This window comes from Scyliorhinus torazame, chromosome 10 (genome assembly GCF_047496885.1).
Source record: "Scyliorhinus torazame isolate Kashiwa2021f chromosome 10, sScyTor2.1, whole genome shotgun sequence".
Taxonomy (NCBI): Eukaryota; Metazoa; Chordata; class Chondrichthyes; order Carcharhiniformes; family Scyliorhinidae; genus Scyliorhinus; species Scyliorhinus torazame.
The window spans coordinates 114,554,703-114,580,053 of record NC_092716.1 but is presented as its reverse complement, the minus strand read 5'-3'; the positions used below and the strand labels follow the sequence as shown (position 1 = coordinate 114,580,053).

The 25,351-nt window shown below is 47.0% G+C and overlaps 1 protein-coding gene across 1 annotated transcript in view; it reads right to left on the bottom strand.

Annotated features, from left to right (window-relative positions):
- Positions 1–25,351, bottom strand: part of hydin (HYDIN axonemal central pair apparatus protein) — a 1,604,351-nt gene that overhangs the window by 1,555,960 nt on the left and 23,040 nt on the right. The window contains exon 3 of the mRNA XM_072518656.1: positions 21,874–22,036. Coding sequence (XP_072374757.1) covers positions 21,874–22,005 — 132 coding nt within the window. The 5' untranslated portion in view covers positions 22,006–22,036. The remainder of the gene's footprint in view (positions 1–21,873; positions 22,037–25,351) is intronic.

Sequence of the window (25,351 nt, the reverse complement as noted above, 5' to 3'; positions counted from 1 at the left end):
AACTAAAACACACCCTGCAGCAAACAGCCTAAAATGAAAGTAAAAAGCTGACAGACAGCCCAGCTCCATCCACTCTCATCACCCATTTCTTAAAAGGTACTCTCACATGACACCTCTCCCCCCCCAAAAAATACCATCTACTTCAAGATGGTTTCATCTTTCACCTTTTCACCATCCTTTAAGAAATGCACACAGTAAATATACTTTATCGTTTCAAAAAACAACACACGCAAACAGGTATAATAATATAGTCCATTTTTCTTTCTGCCTCCGACTGAAATCCTTCTTGATTGTCAGTCTCTTTGAACAAGAGGGTCCTTGCACGATCCGTCCATTTCTCTAAGTCTCAGCATTTCTCTTTAAAGTCAGATACTTTAGTTCAATTTGATCACAGAGTCCCTTGCAATTCTCCAACACAGGAGCATTGGTTATCACAGCTTTCAGGCCGTCAAATGCATATTGAAAGTCTGCTGTCAGTGGAGCAATCACGCTACAAACATTTTGCACAAATGTTCAATCAAATCCACTCATGTCAAGAAATCGCATTATTTCCCTTCGTCTTGAGGGTATCGAAAACTCCTCAAGGAAAGTGACCTGGGCTTTTCCAAATTCACCTTTGGCTAGGTTTACCACCAAACCCGCCTCCTGAAGTCGATCGAATAACTCCATCAGATGTTTTAAATGCTCTTTCCATGTCTGGCTGAAAATAACCAGGTCGTCGATGTCTACCGTACAATGGGGTAATCCTGAAACAACTTTATTAGTTAACCGATGAAATGTGGCTGGGGCGTTTTTCATGCCAAATGGCATACCTTTGAATTGGTATATACCACCTGGAGTCACAAAAGCTGAAATCTCCTTTGTCCTTTCGGATAAAGGTACCTGCCAGTAACCTTTAAGTAAATCCAGTTGTGAAATAAAAGCCGATTGTCCCACTTTCTCAATGCAATCCTCCAAACGTGGGATAGGATAAGAGTCCATTCTTGTAACTGCATTAACCTTTCTATAGTCCACACACAACCGTTGGGTACCGTCTGGTTTTGGTACCATCACTATGGGTGAGCTTCATTGGCTGCAACCCACTTCAATTATGTCATTTTTAAGCATACTCTCAATCTCTTTGTTAACCTGTGCCAATTTTAAAGGGCTAAGTCCATATGGATGTTGTTTGATTGGTACAGCATTTCCCACATCTACATCATGTATAGCCATTTTAGTACTTCCCAATTTATCTCTACAAACTTGCCCATGTGATATCAATAACTCTTTCAGGTCAGTTTCCTCTGGAAGGTAAATTAACAATTTATCCCAATTTTTAAGAACATCCTCGTTTTCCAATGTAATTTAAGGTATGTCAAATTCACAGTCATCTGGATTTGGTTTGTCACTTTGAGATAGAATCATTAAAACCGCTCCTTTTTCTCTCCTTCCCTTTCAAAGTACCTTTTAAGCATATTCACATGACACACTCGCTGAGTTTTCCTTCTATCCGGCGTTCTTAACCACATAATTCACCTCACTTAATTTCCTTTCAATCTGATAAGGTCCACAAAACCTTGCTTTTAAAGGTTCACCTACCACTGGTAACAACACTAAAACTTTATCTCCACTGACAAAACTACAAACTTTGGATTTCTTGTCCGCGACCCGTTTCCTCACACTTTGTGCAACTTTTAAATGTTGTCTAGCCAATTCATCTGCTCTATTTAATCGTTCCCTAAAATTTGACATGTAATCCAATAATGTAATTTCTGATTTCTCACTCTCCAATTTTTCCTTAATCAATTTAAGTGGTACTCTTACCTCATGACCAAAAATTAGTTCAAGAGAACTAAATTTGGTTGACTCATTAGGAGCATCCCTAATTGCAAACAGTACGAATGGAATTCCTTTATCCCAATCCTCTGGATAATCTTGACAATAAGCCCTCAACATTGTCTTTCATGTCTGATGCCACCTTTCAAAAGCTCCCTACGATTCTGGATGGTACGCAGTTGATTTAAATTGTTTTATTCCTGCGCTATCCATAACTTCTTTGAATAACCTTGAGGTAAAATTTGATCCTTGATCCGATTGTAGGTAGTCCATATCTAGTAAAGAATTTAAGTAACTCCTCCACGATCTTTTTAGTTGTAATATTACGTACTGGAATGGCCTCTGGAAACCTAGTAGACACATCCATTATTGTCAAAAGGTATTGATTCCCACTTTTTGTTTTCGGAAGCAGTCCTATGCAATCAATTAGGACCCTTGGTAAAAGGTTCCTCAAATGCTGGAATGGGTACTAAGGGTGCTGGTTTTATCCCTGCTTGAGGTTTCCCTATCAATTGACATGTGTGACATGATTGACAAAATCTAACTACATCTTTATGTAGTCCAGGCCAATAAAAATGTTTCTGGATTTTAGCTTGAGTTTTCTGTATTCCCAAATGACTTCCCACTGGTACCTCATGTGCAACTCGCAACACCTCCTTTCTATACCCTACCAGCAATACTTCTTGATGAACTTCTGCCCACTTTTCATCCGCCTGCATATGTAAAGGTCTCCATTTTCTCATCAAGACATTACTTTTAAAGTAATAACACTCTGGTATCCACTCAGATTCCTCTTCCATATATGCTTTCTGATACATCCGTTTTATTTCTATATCGTTCTGTTGTAACTCCGCCAATTGTCCTGGAAACCTAGTAGACACTAGGTCTACTAGGTTTCCAGGAAATATCCGCCTCATCCTCCACCTGTTCTTTTCCAACCATCTGATCAAAAATTGTTTCTGATAATTGCACTTCACCTTTATCTTCACTCTTTGATTTCTCCTCTTGTCTTATGACTTTGCGACCTTCTTACTACACAATCCGGAAAAATCCTAGGGTATTTGTCCTTCAACACTTCGGTTCTCTGATTTTGCACTGGCTTATCAACCACAGTAGGCATCACTCCCACCTGCTATCCAGCTATATCATTACCCAAGACAAACTGTATTCCTGGACAAGATACTTTCTCTATTACACCTACTACCACTTCATCACTCTTCACTGGACTTTCCAATCTTACCTTATATAATGGATCACTACTCTCACCCTGAATTCCACATATTACCACCTTTTCTGGCAACATTCTTCCCAAACTACTTAACTCCTCATCTCTTACCATTAAATATTGACTAGCTCCCGTATCTCTTAAAATTGTGACTTCTTTACCTGCTCCTCCTGACACACATGAGTAAACCTTACCCGCACAAGTAAATTCTTTAAAGAGATCTGCCACCTTCTTATCAATCACCTCTTGATCAGGCTGTACACTCTTTTGCACCTCCTTCACTTCACTTGGGCTTTCTTTACCACTCTAACAAACCCCACTGTCTTATCTTGTTTTACCACATCAGCCTTCCTAGTGCTTTTCTTCAACCACCAACACTGTGACTTTACATGGCCTAGTTTATTACAGTGAAAACATTTGAAACTTTTCATTTCTTTTCCACCTTCCTGGATTTCTTTTTTAATCTGAGGTACACTCTCCTCATTATCTCCCATCAGATCACCTTTACCTTTATCACTTGAGTATTTCTCATGTCCCCAGTTTCTATCCCTCAAAGGCTGAAACTGATGTCGGAAACCAAGCTTTGATTTATGAACTAATTCAGAATCATCTGCCATTTCCGCTGCTAATCTCACAGTTTTAACCCTCTGCTCTTCCACATGAGTTCTCACTACATCAGGAATTCAACTTTTAAACTCCTCCAAAAGTATAATTTCTCGGAGAGCTTCATACGTTTGCTCTATTTTCAAAGCCCTTATCCACCTATCAAAATTACTCTGTTTCATCCTTTCAAACCCTATGTATGTTTGACCAAATTCTTTCCTTAAATTTCTCAACCTTTGTCTGTAAGCTTCAGGCACTAGTTCATATGCACCTAAGATGGATTTCTTCACCTCCTCATACGACCCAGATACCTCCTCCGGTAGTAATGCAAACACTCCACTAGCCCTACCTATCAGCTTTGTTTGAATAAGTAATACCCACATGTCCTGTGGCCATTTCATTTGTTTAGCTACCTTCTCAACTGAAATGAAAAAGGCTTCTACCACCTTCTCACCAAACCCTGGCAATGCTTGGACATATTTAAATAGATCCCCACCAAAGCTTCGTCTATGACACTCTTCCTCACTAGCCTCATCACCATCATTCAACTGTACGTTTCCCTTTACGTCTGCCAATTTTAACTGACTGTCATGTTTCATGGCCATTTTCCGAAGTTCAAATTCTCTCTCTTTATCTTTTTCCCTGATCTGTATCTCCCTTTCTCTTTCTTTTTGTTCTGCTCGGGCTATTCTTTCTGTTTTACTTTCTTTTCTCTCTTTTTCCCCTCTCTCTCTCTTTCATATTCAAGCAGCTTTAATTCTTTCTCATGTTCCATTTGTTTAATTTGTAACTGAATTTTTGCCATTTCCAATGAGTCAAACAGCATCTCAGACAACTTTAAAGCTCAGCCACCGCCATAATTACCTCATATTTTTGCATTTTGTCAGGTAATGTTAACTGCAATGTTTTTGACAAATCTAACAGTCTGCTTTTACTCTCTGTCCGTAAGGTACTGCGTGTGACCGTCTCCACCCCAAAAAACTTCAGAGCCTCTGAAAGAGCCATTGTCCACAACACACTCCCTACTTAACTGAAATACCACACCTGAAAAGCAACCACAATATGCTCACCCTCACTGTCTTTAAGTTCACTAAGCAAATCCAATAGATAGACTTTATCCCCCTCGAGCCCCCAATTTGTTATGGGCCAGGGTTTAGAGAACCCCAAAGTGTTATCATGGAGTTCACCTGACCCACAACTTTTACTAGATTGTGGTATGGGGAGCACACGGCCCACTCTACAGGTGTGGTACAGCAGAAATGGAAAAGTATTTTTTAAAAGCAAAACAATGTTTATTCTATGAACTCGTTAAGCTTTTTAACATACAGTGAACATCTTAGCAACCATCAATTCAAATACAACCCCCAAAGAATACAACACTAAGTAATCCTTAATAACATCCCAAACAACATCCAGAAGACAGAAGAAACACCTTTTAACAGAAGCACATTAGGTTTACATTCACTACTGAGAACATTTATAATTCTGAATTCACCAAATGATCAAGAGATAGTCTTTTGATGGCAGAGAGAGAATAGCAGTACACCTGCTTGGTCTGGTTTCAGTTCCAACACTGAAAACGAAACTAAAACACACCCTGCAGCAAACAGCTTAACATGAAAGTAAAAAGCTGACAGACAGCCCAGCTCCACCCACTCTCTAACATCACTGCAGTAATAAACACACATTTCTTAAAGGTACTCTCACTACAGATAGTTATATACACACCCATTTATAAACACCCATTTCTTAAAGGTACTCTCACATGACAAGAGTCAATGTGCTGAGGATGCTGATTTAAGGTGATTGGTTAAGAAGCAATGGTAACTTAATGAAACAAGTGGTTAGGTCTTGGACATGGACTCTCCGGCGCAGTTCTCTCCAGCATAATCAGATGCGAGATCCTTGCCAGTAGGTACTCTGCCTATTTGTGTCTCCAGCCATCTTGATCTTGTAAGAAAATCATAGAATCCCTGCAGCGCAGAAGGATGCCATTCAGTCCATTGTGTCTGCACCAACCCGCTGAAGGACCACCCTACCCAGACCCAATCCCCCACCCTATCCACGTAACCCCACCTAGGGGCAATTTAGCATAGCCAATCCACCTAACATGTGCATCTTTGGGCTGTGGGAGGAAACCAGAGCACCCGGAGGAAACCCAAGCAGACACGGGGAGAATGTGCAAACTCTGCACAGTCACAAAGGCCGGAATTGAACCCGGGTCCCTGGAACTGTGAGGCAGCAGTGCTAACCACTGTGCCACCGTGCCGTGATTAATCTTCACTGTCCTTTTGCCTTGCTTACCAGCAGCTATGTACAGGCACTTGATGTCAAGTGTTAGTGCAGGGCACGTGACCTGTTCACTGCTGCTGCTTATGGCCGGAAGACTGCATGTAGCCCGATGTCTTTCTCATATAAAAGACAGCAACAGCCACCATTCTCAATAAAAGTGCCAGTAGCGGCTGTTGGCTTCTTCTCCCGCTGTCTTGACCACTGTGGGAACGCTGCAACCAATCGCTCCATGGCCCTCCCGACACACCCACTACCCATCCACAGGTCACGACCCGCACTTTGAAAAACTCTGTTGTAGGTGGTGGATAGGCTATCGAGAATCAGGAGGCGAGAGTTACTCATCGCAGGATTCCTAGCCTTTGACTTGCTCTGGTAGCCACAGTAATACCCAGGATGTTGATATTGGGGGAGTCAGCGATGATAATGCCATTGACTGTCAAGGGCGATAGTTAAATCCTCTCTTGTTGGAGAGGTCTTTGCCTGCCATATATCAGCCAATGCCTGGATGTTGTCCAGGTCTTACTGCATCTGGACATGGACTGCTTCAGTATCTGAGAAGTCGCGAATGGTGCTGAACATTGTACAGTCATCTGTGAAAATCCCCACTTCTGACCTTATGATAAAAGAAAGGTCAAAGGCAGGTCATTGATGAAGCAGCTCAAGATGGTTGGGCTTAGGACACAACCCTGAGGAACCCCTGCAGTGATGTCCTGGAGCTGAAATATTTGACCTCCAACCACCACAACAATCTTCCTTTGTGCCAGGTTGACTCCAACCAACGTAGAGTTTCCCTCTTGCTCCAATTTTGCTAGGACTCCGTGATGCCATACTCGGGTCAATGCTGCTTTGATGTCAAGGGCAGTCATTCTCACCTCACCTCTTTTGTGCATGTTTGAACTAAGGCTGTAATGAGATCAGGTGCTGAGTGACCCTGGCGGAATCCAAACTGAGTGTCAGTGAACAAGTTATTGTTAAGTTCCACTGGAAAGCACTGTTGATGACCCCTTCCATTACTTTATTGTCGATCAAGAATAGACTGATGGGGTGATAATTGGCCAGGTTGGATCTGTCCTGTTTCTTGTGTACAGAGCATACCCGGGCACTTTTCCACATTGCCAGGCAGATGCTGATGTCGTACCTGTACTTGAACAGCTTGGCTAGGGGCAAGCGACAATTTGGAGCACAAGTCTTCAGTACTATTGCTGGATCCTTGTCAGGGACCATAGCCTTCGCAGTATCCAGTTCATTCAGCCATTTCTTGATATCATATGGAGTGAATCGAAAAACTCCTCCAGTGAGTTTTTTAAATTGTTCACCACCCTTCACGGCTGGATGTGGCAGGGCTGCAGACTCAGATCTGATGCGTTTGTTGTGGAATTGCTTAGCTGTGTCTATTACTTGCTGCTTACGCTGTTTTGACACACAAATAGTCCTGTATTGTAGCTTCACCAGGCTGACATGTCATTTTTAGGTATGCCTGTCCCTGGCATTCCCTCCTGCTCTTTATTGAACCAGAGTTGATCCTCTGGCTTGGTGACAATGGTAGAGTGGGGGATATGTCAAGTCATGAGGTTACAGATTGTGTACAATTCTACTGCTGCTGATGGTGCTTCGTGGTGCCCAGTTTTGAGCTGCTTGATCTGTTCAAAGTCTATCCCATTTAGCACAGTGGTAGTGCCACACAACATGGAGGGTATCCTTAATGTGAAAACAGTACTTCATCTCCACAAGGACTATGCAGTGGTCACGCCTACCGATACTGTCATGGACAGATGCATCTGCGGCAGGGTGGTTATTGTTTCCCTCATCACCTGCTGCAGTCCCAGTATAGCTGCTTTAGGACCCAGCCAGCTCAATCTGTGGTGGTACTATTGAGCCACTCTTGATGATGGACATTGAAATCCTCCACCCAGGAGTACTTTCTAGATCCTAGCCACCCTCAGTGGTGTTCAACATGGAAGAGTAGATACCAGCTGAAGGGGGACAGTATGTGGTAAACAGCAAGAAGTTTCCTTGCCCATGTTTGACCTGGTTATATGAGACTTCATGGGGTCCAGGATCGATGTTTAAGACTCCCAGGGCAATACCACGGTGCTACCATCTCTGCTGGGTCTGTCCTGCTGGTGGCACAGGACATACCCAGAAATGTTGATCGTGGTGTCTTGGACATTATCTGTAAGGTCTGATTCCATGAGTATGGCTATAGCTGTTGCTTGACTAGTCTGTAACACAGTTCTCCCAAGTTTGGCACAAGCATCCAGATGTTAGTAAGGAAGATTTTGCAGAGTCGACAGGGCTGTGTTTGCCATTGTCGTTTCCGGTGCCTAGGTCAATGCCAGGTTTCATTCCTTTTTGTTCCATTTGTAGCAGTTTAATACAACTGAGTGGCTTGTTAGGCCATTTCAAAGAACATTTAAGAGTCAACCACATTGTTGTGGGTCTGGTGTCACATGTAGGCAAGGACAGCAGGACATTAGTGAACCAGATGTGTTGTTACAACAATAAATTATGGTTTCGTGGTCATCATTGGACTTTTAATTCGAGATATTTTACTGAGTTTTTAAAATTTAAATTCAAACCCAGTTCCCCAGAGCACTACCCTGGGTCTCTGGATTACGAGTCAAGCGACAATACAAGCATCACCGCCTCCCCTAAATATAATGCAGAGGAAAATACAATTCATCTTGAATTAGCCCATTTTTAGAGAAGATACTTTTAAAACATTCAAGGTATTATGACGTGCCATTTGTCACAGTAATGAGAACTTAATTTAAAAAAAGGTCTTGCTGTGTGTCAGAGACAGATGTGGTGCATCAGCAAGCAATGATCTGCTTAACAAGGAAAACCAGCCAGAGGTCCCCATCTTCTTTCGTAATTCACCCTATTGCTGACAAGTTGCCAATGAAGGCTTGACTAATAAAATACTGAATGAAAACAATCTGTTTCACATGTCTGGCCAGGTAAACAAAAGCCTTGTTTCTCTCAGTCCATTCAGCTAAAAGCATTGTTCATCAAAGTTACAATTCAAATCCTGAATACAAAATACAATCGGTGTAATTACTCTTTATCTAATAATCAGTTCCACAAACTCTAAGATATAGAGAAAATGGTCAATCAGTGCAATAACTGATCGTTTATGCTTTGATTCCTGCCACTCAAGCAATAGTTCATTTGGAGAATATCTTCAATTATATCCAGTCGCAGAACACATTTGTGCACCAGGAATCATATAGTAATTGATTGCAGGTTTCTTCCTACATGTTGTCAGGCTTCGCTATATCCAGGCTGATTCCGGGGATGATGGGACTGACGTATGAGGAGAGATTGACTAGGTTAGGATTGTTTTCGCTGGAGTTCAGACGAATGAGGGGGGATCTCAGAGTCTTATAAAATTCTAACAGGACTAGACAGAGTCGATGCAAGGAAGATGTTCCTGGTGGTAGGTGTGTCCAGAACCAGTGGTCACAGTCTGAGGATTCAGGGTAAACCATTTCAGACAGAGATGAGGAGACATTTTTTCCCCCAAAGAGTGGTGAGCCTGTGGATTTCATTATCACAGTAAATAATTGATGCTAAAACATTGAATGCATTGAAGACGTGGCTAGATATGGCACTTGAGGTGAATGGAATCAAGGGTTATGGGGAGAAAGCAAGATTAGGCTATTGAGTTGGACAATCAGCCATGATTGTGACGAATGGCGGAGCAGGCTCAAAGGCCCAATGGCCTCTTCCTGCTCCTATCTTCTATGTATCTATGTATCATCAGACTTTGGAAAGACAATGGCTGGAGATGGTGTGATTCCCTCAGGAGGGAGGAAGAAAACTGGAGAGGTAATTTGCTTCAAAGATTAGTGAGAAATAAAAAGTTCCATCAAAAATCAACCTTCTCCCTTCTCAGTATGGTCATTAACCTGTACCAGGCCATAATGGGCCATCTATCCATTCCATGTGGAAATTACAGAGAGCTTTCCCGCAAAATGTTTGTGTGTTCTTCAAAATACATTTAATAAATAGCAGTCTTACATATCTTTGTTGCGTAATTTAGCACGAATACAGTAATTGAATCATACAACACCGGTGGAGGCCATGCAGTTCGGCGTGCCTGTGCTGGCTCTCTGAAAGATCTACCAATTCATTCCACTCCCTCAGAGCGTTGCATTTTCCCTTTTGAGTGCTTATCCAATTCCCAATGTGCTTCCACCACCAGTTCAGACCATGCATTCCAAATTGTAACAACTCGCTGCGTAGAAAATGTCACCTCATCTACCCCTGGCTTTTCTGCCAATTATCTTTTTTTTTTGCATATATTTTTATTGAATATTTTAAAATTAATATACAAATACAAAATCATGACACCAAAACAACCCAAACCTCCCCCCCCCACCCCCCACCCAAGAGCTGACAGTGTCCAGGTCTTTAAAATACAGAACAAACGGTTGCCATCTTATATAGAACCTCCCAATCAACCCACTCAGCCTGTATTTAACTTTCTCCAAATACAAAAATTCCAGGAGGTTCCCCAGCCACACTGAGGCCCTGGGTGGAGTAGCTGACCTCCACTCCAGCAGAACCCTCCTGCGAGCAATTGGCTAAAACATCTGCCCCGCTCCCACCTGCAACTCTGGCATTTCTGGCACCCTGAATGTGGCCTCTAGGGGACTCGGCACCAGCTCCTTGCCTAAGATTGCCGACATGGTGCTGAACAAAAAGCCCCCAAAGTTGTCTAGGTTAGGACATGCCCAGAACATATGTACATGATTCGCTGAGCCCCTCCCACACTGCTCGCACTTATCTTCTACCCCCTCAAACACCTGACTCATCCGTGCCCTCGTTAAGTGTGCCTGATGCACCAGCTTCAATTGGATGAGCTTGGGCCTCGCACGCGACGACGTGACGTTCACCCTCTGTAAGGCATCACACCACGCTCCCTCCTCCACTTTGCTCCCTAGCTCCTTCTCCCATTTCGCCTTAATCCTCTCCAGCAAGGCCCCGTCCCCCACCAACAGCTTCCCATAGATATCTGAAGTTTTACCCTACTCCAACCTGGCCAGCGATAGTACCCTCTCCACCAACGATGCGGGTGGTGCAACCGGAAGACGCGAATAAACCTTCTTCACAAAATCCTAGACTTGCAAGTATCCGATTGCCTCCAACTGAGCGAGCCTATTCTTCTCCACCAACTCCCCAAACTCGCAAACCGCCCTTCCATGGACAAATCCCCCATTACTGCCATCCCCTTATCCTCAATAAACCTGGTGTCCACCCTAGCCGGCTCAAACATATGGTTGTCCCGGAACAGTATCAACTTCGACCCTCTTCCCGCTTTAAAGTGCTGCTGTAATTACCTCTATATTATTAGCAAAGGCACCACCACCGTGTTCCCCAAAATCTTTGTCAGGGTGAGCAGGAAGGGGGCCGTCAACTGCAACCCCATCCCCTCACACGACCTGGCTTCCATCTTTACCCAAATTGACTTCTGAACCCCCAACTATTTTGCCAATATCTTAATTTGTGTCTTGTGCCTGTCAAAGGAAACAGTTTCTCCCTGCCTCCCTTCCCAAAATCCCTCATACTTTTGACAAACCTCGACTGATTCTGCCCTTAACCTTCTTTGCTAAAGTTCTCCAGCGTCTCCAGTCTCTCTACATAACTGAGTTTAGCTCAGTTGGTTGAACAGCTGGTTTGTGATACAGCGCTGGTTCAATTTCTGTACCAGCCGAGGTTATTCATAAAGGCCCCACATTCTCAACCTTGCCACTCGCCGGAGGTGCAGTGATCCTTGGGTTAAATCACGACCCATCATTCCACCCCCTCAAAGGGGAAAGCAGCCTATGGCCATCTGGGATTATGGCGACTTTACCTCATCCCTGGTAACATTATGGTAAATCGCCTCTGTATTTTGTGATGAGCGTAGGAATCCAGATATAAATATCTGACAGGTATTTGGTGCAGTAAGGGTTAAAAACTTGGGTTATTAGGTGTATGACTGCTGCAGTAGTGTTTTTAAAAATACTGGTTTGCATGGCAGCCAGGTTTTGTGGCTACAAAAGGTGCAATTAAAACATCATAAAATTTTGGGTTAATGGAATTTTGTTTATATTAAGAGGATTTCGTGGGGAGTAGATAATTAGAGACATTGGGCTGGATTCTCCGCCCCCGCCGCGCCACATTTCTGCCTCGACCCACCGGCGGTTTCTCCGTTACGACGGCCGGTCAATCGGGTTTCCCATTGTGGGGCAGCCCCACGACGTCGGGAAACCCCCGGGCACCAGCAAAACGGAGAATGCCGCAGGCAGAGAATCCTGCCCAGCATGTTCATCTTAGTAAGATGATGTAATTAACGGGAGGAGCCAGGGTTTGAAGCAGTCAGATGTTGAGTTTCCTCCGGGTGCTCCGGTTTCCTCCCACAGTCCAAAGATGTGTGGGTTAGGTGGATTGCCCACGCTAAATTGCCCTTCGCGTCCAAAAAATGTTAAGTGGGGGTTACTGGGTTACGGGGAAAGGGTACGTGGCCTTCAGTAGGGTGCTCTTTGCAAGGACCAGTGCAGACTCGATGGGCTGAATGGCCTCCTTTTGTACTGTAAATTCTATGATCCTATGAGTTTATCAGTTTTTAAATTTAGTTTTAGATTGGAAAGTGAACAGACAAGAAGCTGTGCTCTCAGTACAGTGAGGTTGGATCTATCCATGGACAAAGTACAGTCAGTTACAGATATGACTGTGGACAGGCCAGCAACTGATCTCAAGACAGGAATTAAAGATTTGCCTGTGAACAGGACAGGAGCAATTTCAAAGGCTGGCAGTGTAAACAGTAGTTGAGACAGGCAAGAAATCTGCAAGCTGGGTCCTGAACGATATCACTTTCTCAAAATGGTTTATCCAAGACAACTCTTTACAGCAAATATTCCTGAGTTTGCTAACTGTATTTAAAGTGGATTGTGACCCAAGATTGGTTTTGTTGAGTGGACATGAAGATAGCAGTTAGGATTGTTCACGGCATTACTTAATTAGTAATTGGGATGTTAGGCAATAGCTCCCACATGCTACATGGCACGCCTACCCACAGGAATCCACTTGGGAGCTTTGAAGTGCTCACTTAACTTAAATTGCCAATTCCCAATTAGCAATAGCCTTCAGTTACGCGGCCAGACGCCTCTGCGGTCAGTGGTAGTTATGGGTGGTCGGTGGGGCAAATAGGCAGGGGTTGTCCCCGGAAGAGAAACACATGACTCGGGGTGGCATGGCGGACCCACAGGCGTTTGGACACCCATTCCCCCCACCACCTCCCCAGTTACGCACCCCCTACCACTGATGGGTCATCCCGACCAAGTGGACGGCTCCAGGGTCCCAGGTTCAGTTCCCAGCTGGAGTCTGCAGGTTCTCCTCTCGTCTGCGTGGGTTTCCTCCGGGTGCTACGGTTTCTTCCCACAGTCCAAGGATGTGCAGGTTAGGTGGATTGGCCATGCTAAAATTGCCCTTAGTGTCCAGAAAGATTAGATGGGGTTACTGGGTTAAGGGGATAGGGTGGAGTTGTGGACTTAAGTAGGGTGCTTGTTCCAAGGGCCAGTGCAGATTCGATGGGCCGAATAGCCTCCTTCTGGACTGTAAATTCTATGTAAATCTATGTAAATCCATGTAAAAGATCGGCCCTCCGGGGCTTCCCCAATCTCCCTCCGAGCACCGGGACAGCAGCCCCAGAGTCCCTGGGCTCATTGACCGGGAGGAAAGATGGCTACTAACCTCCTCGGTTCCCCGCAGCAGCCTTTCCGCCAGCTTCAGATTTTGAAAAAGGTGTACTAATCGGCGCTGCGTGACCTCTTGCTGGGATGGTGGTTAGATCACGGGAGGCCATTAGATAATGAATCGCGGGCTTCCGGGTGCGGCGATGACCAGCTGAGTCGCACGTTTCGGCAGCTCCCTGTGAAACGGACTTTTGGGCTCTTGATAGGAGCCCCAACGGCAATTTTGACGGCTAAAAACACTGTGCGGTAAACCAGAAGGGAATCCCCCCTGGATACGGGTGGAAAAAGGAGGAGAGAGTGGCCAGATTGCAGTGGATCCTTTAGAACAGCGGCAAGGAAGGCAAGCAAAAACCAAGATGGCGTCGGAAGGTGGCAGTTTAACATGGGGCCCTGAACAACAAGAGTTCTTGAAATGCTGTGTGGAAGAGATCAAAAAGGAAATGAAGAAAGAGCTGTTGGCCCCGATACTACAGGCGATCGAAGGGCTAAAGGAGGAACAAAAGACCCAGGAGCGGGAGCTTCGGGTCGTGAAGGCAAAGGCAGCCGAGAATGAGGACGATATACAGGGCCTGGTGGTGAAGACGGAGACGCAGGAGGCACATCAGAAACGATGTGTGGAAAGGTTGGAGGCACTGGAAAACAACGCAAGGAGGAACAACCTGAGGATTCTTGGTCTTCCTGAAGGTGTGGAGGGAGCGGACGTCGGGGCATATGTGAGCACGATGCTGCACTCGTTAATGGGAGCGGAGGCCCCGGCGGGTCCGTTGGAGGTGGAGGGAGCATACCGAGTGATGGCGCGAGGACCGAGAGCAGGAGAAATTCCCAGAGCCATAGTGGTGAGATTCCTCCGTTTTAAGGATAGAGAAATGGTCCTTAGATGGGCAAAGAAAACTCGGAGCAGTAAATGGGAGAATGCGGTGATCCGCGTTTATCAAGACTGGAGTGCGGAGGTGGCGAGAAGGAGGGCGAGCTTTAATCGGGCCAAGGCGGTGCTTCATAAAAAGAAGATAAAATTTGGAATGCTGCAACCGGCAAGACGGTGGGTCACATATCGAGGGAGGCACCACTACTTTGAGACGGCGGATGAAGCGTGGACTTTTATTGTGGAAGAAAAACTGGAATGAGCGGGTTATTAAAAAGAACGTTCGAACAAAGTGGTGGGGCGAATGTGGGGGGCAAAGAGGGGTTTTATGTACTAATCCTGCGATGTGGTAACTTTTCTCTCTCCCACAGGTGGTGATGGGGGGAGGAGGGGAGGTGGAGGAGATGGGGCGTTGGCCATTGGGGGCGGGGCCAAGGGAGAAGCGCGGGCTTGGTTCCCGCGCTATGATAATCATGGCGGGAATAGAGAAGCAGGAAGGAGGGGGCGTCGCACGGTGCGAGCCGAGGTCACGGGGGGAAGCCGAGGTCAGCCAGAGTTTGCTGACTTCTGGGAGCAACATGGGGGGAGTAATTACGCTAGCGGGGGATCTAGCGGGGGGGGTGGGAGGGGGGAATTACTGGGTTGCTGCTGCTGGGGAGAGGGGGGAGCTGGTATGGGAGAGGATGGGCGGGGGGGCACCGCCTGGGGGAGATACAGCTGCGTGGGAACCGGGTGAGGAGCTGGAAAAAGGTGATTAGGAAGCCCCCCAACTCGGCTGATCACGTGGAACGTGAGAGGGCTGAACGGGCCGATAAAGAGGGCACGGGTACTCGCACACCTTAAGAAACTTAAGGCAAATGTGGTTATGTTACAGGAAACGCACCTGAAACTGATAGACCAGGTTAGGCTACGCAAAGGATGGGTGGGGCAGGTGTTCCATTCGGGGCTAGATGCGAAAAACAGGGGGGTGGCTATATTAGTGGGGAAGCGGGTAATGTTCGAGGCAAAGACTATAGTGGCGGATAACGGGGGCAGATACGTGATGGTGAGTGGCAAACTACAGGGGGAGACGGTGGTTTTGGTAAACGTATATGCCCTGAACTGGGATGATGCCAATTTTATGAGGCGGATGCTAGGACGCATTCCGGACCTAGAGATGGGAAAGCTGATAATGGGGGGAGATTTTAATACGGTGTTGGTACCAGGGCTGGATAGGTCGAAGTCCAGGGCTGGAAGGAGGCCGGCAGCAGCCAAGGTACTTAAAGATTTTATGGAGCAGATGGGAGGTGTAGACCCGTGGAGATTTAGCAGACCTAGGAGTAAGGAGTTCTCGTTTTTCTCCTATGTCCATAAAGTCTACTCGCGAATAGACTTTTTTGTGCTGGGTAGGGCATTGATCCCGAAGGTGAGGGGAACGGAGTATACGGCTATAGCCATTTCGGATCACGCTCCACACTGGGTGGACTTGGAGATAGGGGAGGAAACAGGAGGGCGCCCACCCTGGAGAATGGACATGGGACTAATGGCAGATGAGGGTGTGTGTCTAAGGGTGAGGGGGTGCATTGAAAAGTACTTGGAACTCAATGATAATGGGGAGGTCCAGGTGGGAGTGGTCTGGGAGGCGTTGAAGGTGGTGGTTAGAGGGGAGCTGATATCAATAAGGGCACATAAAGGGAAGCAGGAGAGTAATGAACGGGAGCGGTTGCTGCAAGAACTTTTGAGGGTGGACAGACAATATGCGGAAGCACCGGAGGAGGGACTGTACACGGAAAGGCAAAGGCTACATGTAGAATTTGACTTGCTGACTACAGGCAGTGCAGAGGCACAATGGAGGAAGGCACAGGGTGTACAGTACGAATATGGGGAGAAGGCGAGCAGGTTGCTGGCACACCAATTGAGGAAAAGGGGAGCAGCGAGGGAAATAGGGGGAGTGAGGGATGAGGAAGGAGAGATGGAGCGGGGAGCGGAGAGAGTGAATGGAGTGTTCAAGACATTTTATAAAAAATTATATGAAGCTCAACCCCCGGATGGGAGGGAGAGAATGATGGGCTTCTTGGATCGGCTGGAATTTCCCAAGGTGGAAGAGCAGGAAAGGGTGGGACTGGGAGCACAGATCGAGGTAGAAGAAGTGGTGAAAGGAATTAGGAGCATGCAGGCGGGAAAGGCCCCGGGACCGGATGGATTCCCAGTCGAATTCTATAGAAAATATGTGGACTTGCTCGCCCCGGTACTGACGAGGACCTTTAATGAGGCAAAGGAAAGGGGACAACTGCCCCCGACTATGTCTGAAGCAACGATATCGCTTCTCTTAAAGAAGGAAAAGGACCCGCTACAATGCGGGTCCTATAGACCTATTTCCCTCCTAAATGTAGATGCCAAGGTCCTGGCCAAGGTAATGGCAATGAGAATAGAGGAATGTGTCCCGGGGGTGGTCCACGAGGACCAAACTGGGTTTGTGAAGGGGAGACAGCTGAACACGAATATACGGAGGTTGTTAGGGGTAATGATGATGGCCCCACCAGAGGGAGAAACGGAGATAGTAGTGGCGATGGATGCCGAGAAAGCATTTGATAGAGTGGAGTGGGATTATTTGTGGGAGGTGTTGAGGAGATTTGGTTTTGGAGAGGGGTATGTTAGATGGGTGCAGCTGTTGTATAGGGCCCCAGTGGCGAGCGTGGTCACGAATGGACGGGGATCTGCATATTTTCGGCTCCATAGAGGGACAAGGCAGGGATGCCCTCTGTCCCCATTATTGTTTGCACTGGCGATTGAGCCCCTGGCGATAGCGTTGAGGGGTTCCAAGAAGTGGAGGGGAGTACTTAGGGGAGGAGAAGAGCACCGGGTATCTTTGTATGCGGACGATTTGCTACTATACGTGGCGGACCCGGCGGAGGGGATGCCAGAAATAATGCGGATACTTGGGAGTTTGGGGATTTTTCAGGGTATAAATTGAACATGGGGAAAAGTGAGTTGTTTGTGGTGCATCCAGGGGAGCAGAGTAGAGAAATAGAGGACCTACCGTTGAGGAAGGTAACAAGGGACTTTCGTTACCTGGGGATCCAGATAGCTAAGAATTGGGACACATTGCATAGGTTAAATTTAACGCGGTTGGTGGAACAGATGGAGCAGGATTTCAAGAGATGGGATATGGTATCCCTGTCAATGTGTTTCAGTGCCTCCCGGTGGTGATCACGAAGGCTTTTTTTAAAAGGATTGAAAAGAGCATCATGGGTTTTGTGTGGGCCAGGAAGACCCCAAGGGTGAGGAAGGGATTCTTACAGCGTAGCAGGGATAGGGGGGGGCTGGCACTACCGAGCCTAAGTGAGTATTATTGGGCCGCTAATATTTCAATGATGAGTAAGTGGATGGGAGAGGAGGAGGGAGCGGCGTGGAAGAGATTAGAGAGGGCGTCCTGTAGGGGGACTAGCCTACAGGCCATGGTGACAGCCCCATTGCCGTTCTCACCGAGGAACTACACCACAAGCCCGGTGGTGGTGGCTACACTGAAGATTTGGGGACAGTGGAGACGGCATAGGGGAAAGACTGGAGCCTTGGGGGGGTCCCCGATAAGAAACAACCATAGGTTTGCCCCGGGGGGGAATGGATGGGGGATATGGAATGTGGCAAAGAGCAGGAATAACGCAACTGAAAGATCTGTTTGTGGATGGGAAGTTCGCGAGTCTGGGAGCGCTGACCGAGAAATATGGGTTGCCCCAAGGGAATGCATTCAGGTATATGCAACTGAGGGCTTTTGCGAGGCAACAGGTGAGGGAATTCCCGCAGCTCCCGACACAAGAGGTGCAGGACAGAGTGATCTCAAAGACATGTGTGGGGGATGGTAAGGTGTCAGATATATATAGGGAAATGAGGGACGAAGGGGAGACTATGGTAGATGAACTAAAAGGGAAATGGGAAGAAGAGCTGGGGGAGGAGATCGAGGAGGGGCTGTGGGCAGATGCCCTAAGCAGGGTAAACTCGTCGTCCTCGTGTGCCAGGCTAAGCCTGATTCAGTTTAAGGTATTACACAGGGCTCATATGACTGGAGCACGGCTCAGTAAATTTTTTGGGGTGGAGGATAGGTGTGCGAGGTGCTCGAGAAGCCCAGCGAATCATACCCATATGTTTTGGTCATGCCCGGCACTACAGGGGTTTTGGATGGGGGTGACAAAGGTGCTTTCAAAAGTAGTAGGAGTCCGGGTCGAACCAAGCTGGGGGTTGGCTATATTTGGGGTTGCACAAGAGCCGGGAGTGCAGGAGGCGAGAGAGGCCGATGTTTTGGCCTTTGCGTCCCTAGTAGCCCGGCGCAGGATATTGCTAATGTGGAAAAAAGCCAAGCCCCCGGGGGTGGAGACCTGGATAAATGACATGGCGGGGTTTATAAAGCTAGAGCGGATTAAGTTCGTCCTAAGGGGGTCGGCTCAAGGGTTCACCAGGCGGTGGCAACCGTTCGTCGAATACCTCGCAGAAAGATAGACGGAATGGGAAAAAGAAGGCAGCAGCAGCAGCCCAGGATCGGGGGGGGGGGGGGTATATATTGTGTAAAGGATGCACAATGTACTGTGTTGGTTGACCAAAAATTTTCAATAAAATATTTAATAAAAAAAAAAGATAATGAATCGCTCCCGTTAATTGGGTGGAGATTGGTTTTAAGTGGTGATTATTGATTTCTCGCCACGCGAGATCCTGATTTCACTAACGGGAGAGTGCCTGTAAGATCACAAACTGATCGGCGGCCAGCACGGTTCACATTTTTGGCCTCTCCTACGATCTAACGGCCTAGTGATACTCTCGCTTAAGTGCAACGCGGCCAATAAATCGCGCCCAACCAGTCAGAATCCTGCTGACTGCCGGCGCAATTCCTATCGCAATCCACCCACACTTAGTCATTCTTTTGGACCTTAGGGAGATTCTCACTGAATTATCCCACACTTAGAACTTTTACTGGAATGGGGACCTAAAGATGCTGGCAAGACAGGGTGTCCCGATCTCAAAGTTAAGTTGATGGTCCTGCACAGACATCGCTACCCCCGCAGACATTGGCAACACCTCCCATCCCGGAGAAGCAGAATCTGCCCGCCCTCACTAAATGTCCACATCACCAACGCCCCCCCCCCCCCCCCACACCATGCAGGCAAGAGGGTGACCCAGTCCACTCTGCTTTTTAAGACCTCCTCCACTTTCCAGTCTCCTCCTCCATGCGGCCCCTTCAGGACCCCCTCAGTCCCCACCCCCACGACGACTTCAAAGCCACGACCCCTCTCAGGCCCTTCTACTTGGTAGTGCCAACCTGACACCCTGGCAATGTTAACCTGAGCCCCGGCATGGCCATCAAGTCTGGTTTCCATTTTTTGGAAATCTGTAGTGATTTCCACCAGCCTCATACTGCACCTTCAGGGGCAGGGGCAATGAATCCCATAGGCCTGGAGACTCCAACTTCGAACGAACTGAGCATATTTAAATGAGTTTAGAGTCTCATTAAGTATGCAAGTTTGGTTTACGCCCAACCATTGCCGCGGCCGGAGAGCATCACGCTCCATTCAACACCCAGCGCGAACCTTGTTTAGGGCTCTCCTGCTTTACTCTGGGAATGCCGGGAGGTTACAATCAAGCCCCAAGTTCTAATTTCAACATAGTAAGGATTTGGGAAGGAGGAATGGTTTATTTTAGGATGGATTATTTTGAGTTCAGCAGGAACAAGAGAGGAAAGTAAAAACATTTAGAAATTGCATTCAAAGAATACTTCCAAATTCTTCACGTGACCTCAAATCCAAATTAAATTACCAGAATACTTTGTCATTGATGGCAAGAATTAAAGGAAAAGCAAGGATGATAACAGTGCTCCTTTAATTCCTCTCCGGAATGAAAGCGCTGGCATTAGTTTGACCTTATAATTCTATCAGGACGATGATATTTTGACTGAAATTATTCGACTTATAGCTAATTCCAGGCAGTGACATTAACAGCCAGAACCTTATCTTCTATCGTCATTATGTAAGGCAAATTGCAGCTTAATGCAAAGTGAAATGTGTTTGGAAATTATATTTAAAACATTCAACATAACAAAACTTTTTAAAGATGGTTTAAAATAATAAACTGATTGTTCGCAATTACCAAAGCACATTTTATACAGTATAATTCAAAGATAAGTCACACTTAGCCTTGGGAGCCACTTCACCTCCCAAAACAAATAATTGGGAACCTATAGAACAGGCACAAACTTGCAGCTATCCATATCATGACTGAAGCACCCGCATCCTGGTCAAATATCCACAGCTCCAAATAAGTATCAATGAGAGACAAATTAAACTACTATAGAAAAAAAAAGTTTTTTTTTAAAACAAATGAGCAAAGTGCTTCGTTTGTCACAAGGTAGTAAAATTCAAATTCAATAATGGCTTTCCGACCTATGTCACATCGTCGTGGCTTCAGTATTCCACTTTTATAGATAATTTCTTCTTTTCTTCACTCTCATCTCACAATTATTTCCTCTTTTCAGTTATGTTGAAATGTCTCAACCCTGGGTTTGGATTCCATTGTATCACAATTCACAAAACGAAATTATTGAATGGCACATAGTTCTCCTCTATTCTGTCACTTCATTTGCAGTTCCATTTGGCAACCAGCTTCAATAAAGGCCGAAATAAAGAAGGTTTTTTTTCCTTTTAAAAACAGTCTTTACCTTGAATTCAGACCCAACCCAAACTGATGAATCACAAAAATGCCAGGGGCAAAAAGGATGGTGTTATTTGTCCCTGTTTAAAATATAAGGAGTTGGGAATTCATAAATGTAAAACATAGATAATTAAAACTCCACAATATGTCTTACTTATAAATATCAGCTCTTCAGTTGTGGGGATGTATGTAACTTACCGAATTTATAGTTTGCAGAAACATGAATTGACACAGCATGTACGCGAAAAATAACAGATTGCTTGGGTGGGGTTTTCCAGTCCCATCAGCAGTGGGCATCATTACGGGCAGGATGGGAAAATGTGGATGAAAGCCAAAAGTCCGTTTCCCACTGACATAAAAAAAGTTTACCATTATCCCCTCCCTACTTTCATGACGGGTTGGGTAGGCCAAAAAGAAACATTCAAAACTGACAGCCCAGCCAGCTGCCGGTGAGTCACGGAGACATTGTTGGCAGTAAAGGTGCCAATAGTAGTTACTCTCAGACAACCATCTGAATTCCTCAGAGGCTGGGACCTCTCTCCTCAAGCTAATTCTGGAATAATGAACTCCATTCTAGGACCTTGTGGAGGTGCGAGTGACATGACCACCATCTCAACACAGCACATGTATTAGTCAGAAAAAAGTGTATATTCTGTTCATACCTTAACATCTTTCACCTCTCTTGTGACCATTTTTGGATTGGCAGGTTCCACCACCTTGCTTTTAAATCCTTCTGGCATCTTGAAGGTGCTCTGTATTGCCCGATCAGTCACTTCCACATTGCTTGCAGCCATCTTGTACTCCCTTCACCAATATTCAGCTTGTCTGTAAGACAATGAAAAGAAAATCAGCCCGGCTGTAAATTAAATATTATGTTGTACAACAGCAAGGAACCGGATGTCATAATATACACCAGTATATCATGGTGCAGACACACACACACACTGATGGACATGCAGTGGGACCAATCCGCATACACAACACCGCAGCCAATCACCAGTGAGAGCACATGCACTATAAAGACAGGGGACAGGAGAGTTCCCGCTCATTCTAGTAGCAGCCAGCTCGGAGCACAGAGCTCACAGCCTGCAACACAGACATTCACCATGTGCTGAGTGCATCACCTGGTTAGGACTAGGCAAGGGTCAACAGTTAAAGCTGGTATTGCATTTACCCACAGTTCAAGTATGTTAATATAGTTAACCTTATAATAAAATAGAGTTGCACCACTTCCAGTGTTGGTGACCTGTTTGTGATCCAGAACACCCAACACATCATGGTACAAGGAGTGGTTGCATACTAGCACTTCTGAGACCCACCTGCAACTAATCAGCATTCCGGCATCCTGAAGTACGGAGAACATCAACCCGCCGCCGCCGCTCCGCATCACCGGCACCTCAACGTACAGTGACAACCAGCACGATACCCAGGCAAGATGTTCAAGATCCGGGTTCCGCAGCAGCTCCAATGCCACGGTGATCTCCACGAAACCTGGCGGGCATTCCGGCAGGCAGCTGAACTAGAAGACCTGGCCGATCCTGAAAAAACAGAGCTTCTCCTCACCATCGCCGGTGCCAGAGCAGAAGAAATCTTAAAGAAATTCAAGTTCTCCAAGGGGCAAAACAGGAGCGACTTCCAGGCAGTCCTGGACAAATTCGGCAAATACTGTGAGGAAAACACACTCCAACCAGCAAGGAAAGGTAAGAGAAGCGCCAGTACTCACCTCGAAGCCGAAATCCCGGAGCAGAGAACAATTTTGGTTGGCGGCCATCTTTGCAATCACGAAAACGGCATGAGTAAAGGCACCGCGATCTGCGCATGTGCAAACGCCTCCTACGCGCGTTATGACGCCCGGAACACGCCCATTTAAAGGGGAAACTTCCCAAATCAAAGACAAAATCTTTTAAAGCTGTAAAACAACCTTCATTCACCTGGAATCACAGCACAATGCCTCAAATTGAACCAGGAAATGAAATAAACCTCCAAAGAACCCTGCAACAAACAGTTACCTACCCCCAAACCGAGGACCCGAGGGAGCCTTTTCGAGTCGCTATTATAACAAAGAACAGACTGTCCCCGAAACAAAACCACCAGCCGCTGTCGGTGCACAGCATTGATCCAGACGACGAGTGGTGTGCCACCCTGACGGTCAACCGATCCCAGATACGATTCCGCCTGGACACTGGTGCTTCCGTTAATCTCCTAGCGTGGTCAGCCTTTCGGACCCTTGGGGTTAAACCAACCATTCTTTCGTCGACCTGCCAACTAGTGGACTACAATGGCAACGTCATTCCTGCTACCGGTTCATGCCAACTCGAAGTGATGCACAACTCGCGAAAAGCCATCCTTGCCTTCGAGATCGTGGGCTCCTCGAAGGACTCTGTGCGATCTATGGGGGCCGCCATCTTGGACGCCATCTTCCTCACCGCCCGACACGCTCGACCAACGGGGGCCGCCATCTGCTACGCCGCTCATCACGTGCGACCAACAAGGGCAGCCATCGTGGAACCACCCCAGCCGACCACCCGCAACTCAGCCCGGTCACTCTGGACCAGTCGCGACCCAAACACCTCAGGAGTTCCATGATAACCGTCCGGGTAAACGGGCACAAAACGCCTTGCCTCTTCGACTCCGGGAGCACAGAGAGCTTCATTCATCCGGACATGGTAAGACGCTGCACGCTCCCAATTTTCCCAGCGCACCAAACCATCTCCCTCGCCTCTGGGTCACACAAATCCAAGGGTGCACTACTGCAACCCTAGCAATACAGGGCGCCGAGTACGCCAATTTTAAATTATATGTACTCCCAGACCTCTGCACTCCTCTCCTATTGGGACTAGATTTCCAATGCAACCTCAGGAGCCTAACCCTGAAATTCGGGGGGCCCCTACCCCCACTCACCGTATGTAGCCTCATGACCCTAAAGGTCGACCCTCCCCCACTCTTCACAAACCTCACCACAGACTGCAAACCAGTCGCCACCAGAAGCAGGAGGTATAGCATACAGGACAGGACTTTCATCAGGTCCGAGGTTCAGCGACTCTTGCGGGAGGGAGTCATCAAGGCCAGGACTAGCCCCTGGAGAGCTCAGGTGGTGGTCGTCAAGACTGGGGAAAAGAACCGGATGGTTGTAGATTACAGCCAAACCATAAACCGGTACACGCAACTCGATGCGTACCACCTTCCCCGGATTGCAGACATGGTTAACCAGATCATACACTACCGGGTGTTCTCCATGGTGGATCTTAAGTCTGCACACCACCAGCTCCCAATCCGCCCGGAGGACCGCCACGACACGGCTTTTGAGGCAGACAGCCGCCTTTTCCACTTCCTCCTGGTCCCCTTTGACGTCACGAACGGGGTCTCGGTGTTCCAAAGAACAATGGACTGAATGGTGGATGCGGATGGTTGTTGCGGGCCACATTTCGGTACTTGGACAATGTCACCATCTGCGGCCATGATCGGGGGACCATGATGCCAACCTCCACAGATTTCTCCAAACTGCCCAAACCCTTAACCTCACTTACAACAAGGAGAAATGAGTTTTCCGCACAACCAGACTAGCCATCCTCGGCTACGTCGTGGAAAACGGGGTTCTAGGACCCGACCCTGACCCCTCCTGCAACTCCCCCTCCCCCACTGCCCCAAGGCCCTGAAAAGGTGCCTCAGGTTCTTTTCATATTATGCCCAGTGGGTCCCCAACTATGCGGACAAAGCCCGCCCACTAACCAAGGCCACCATCTTCCCACTGACGGATATCACCAAAGCCGCGATACGCATGGTGGACGAGTCCGTCCCCTTCCAGGTGGAGAGCGTCGCATCAGAGGTCGCTCTCGCCGCTACCCTCAATGAAGCAGGCAGACCGTTAGCGTTTTTTTCGCGCACCCTTACCCCCTCCGAAATTCGGCACTCCTCAGTTCAAAAGGAGGCCCAAGCCATCGTGGAAGTCTTACGGCACTGGAGGCACTACCTCGCTGGTAGGAGGTTTACCCTCGTCACCGACCAACGATCGGTAGCCTTCATGTTTGATAATACGCAGCGGGGCAAAATCAAGAACGAAACGATCTTGAGCTGGAGGATCGAACTCTCCACCTAAAATTACGATACAGTATATCGTCCTGGGAAGCTCAACGAGCCCCC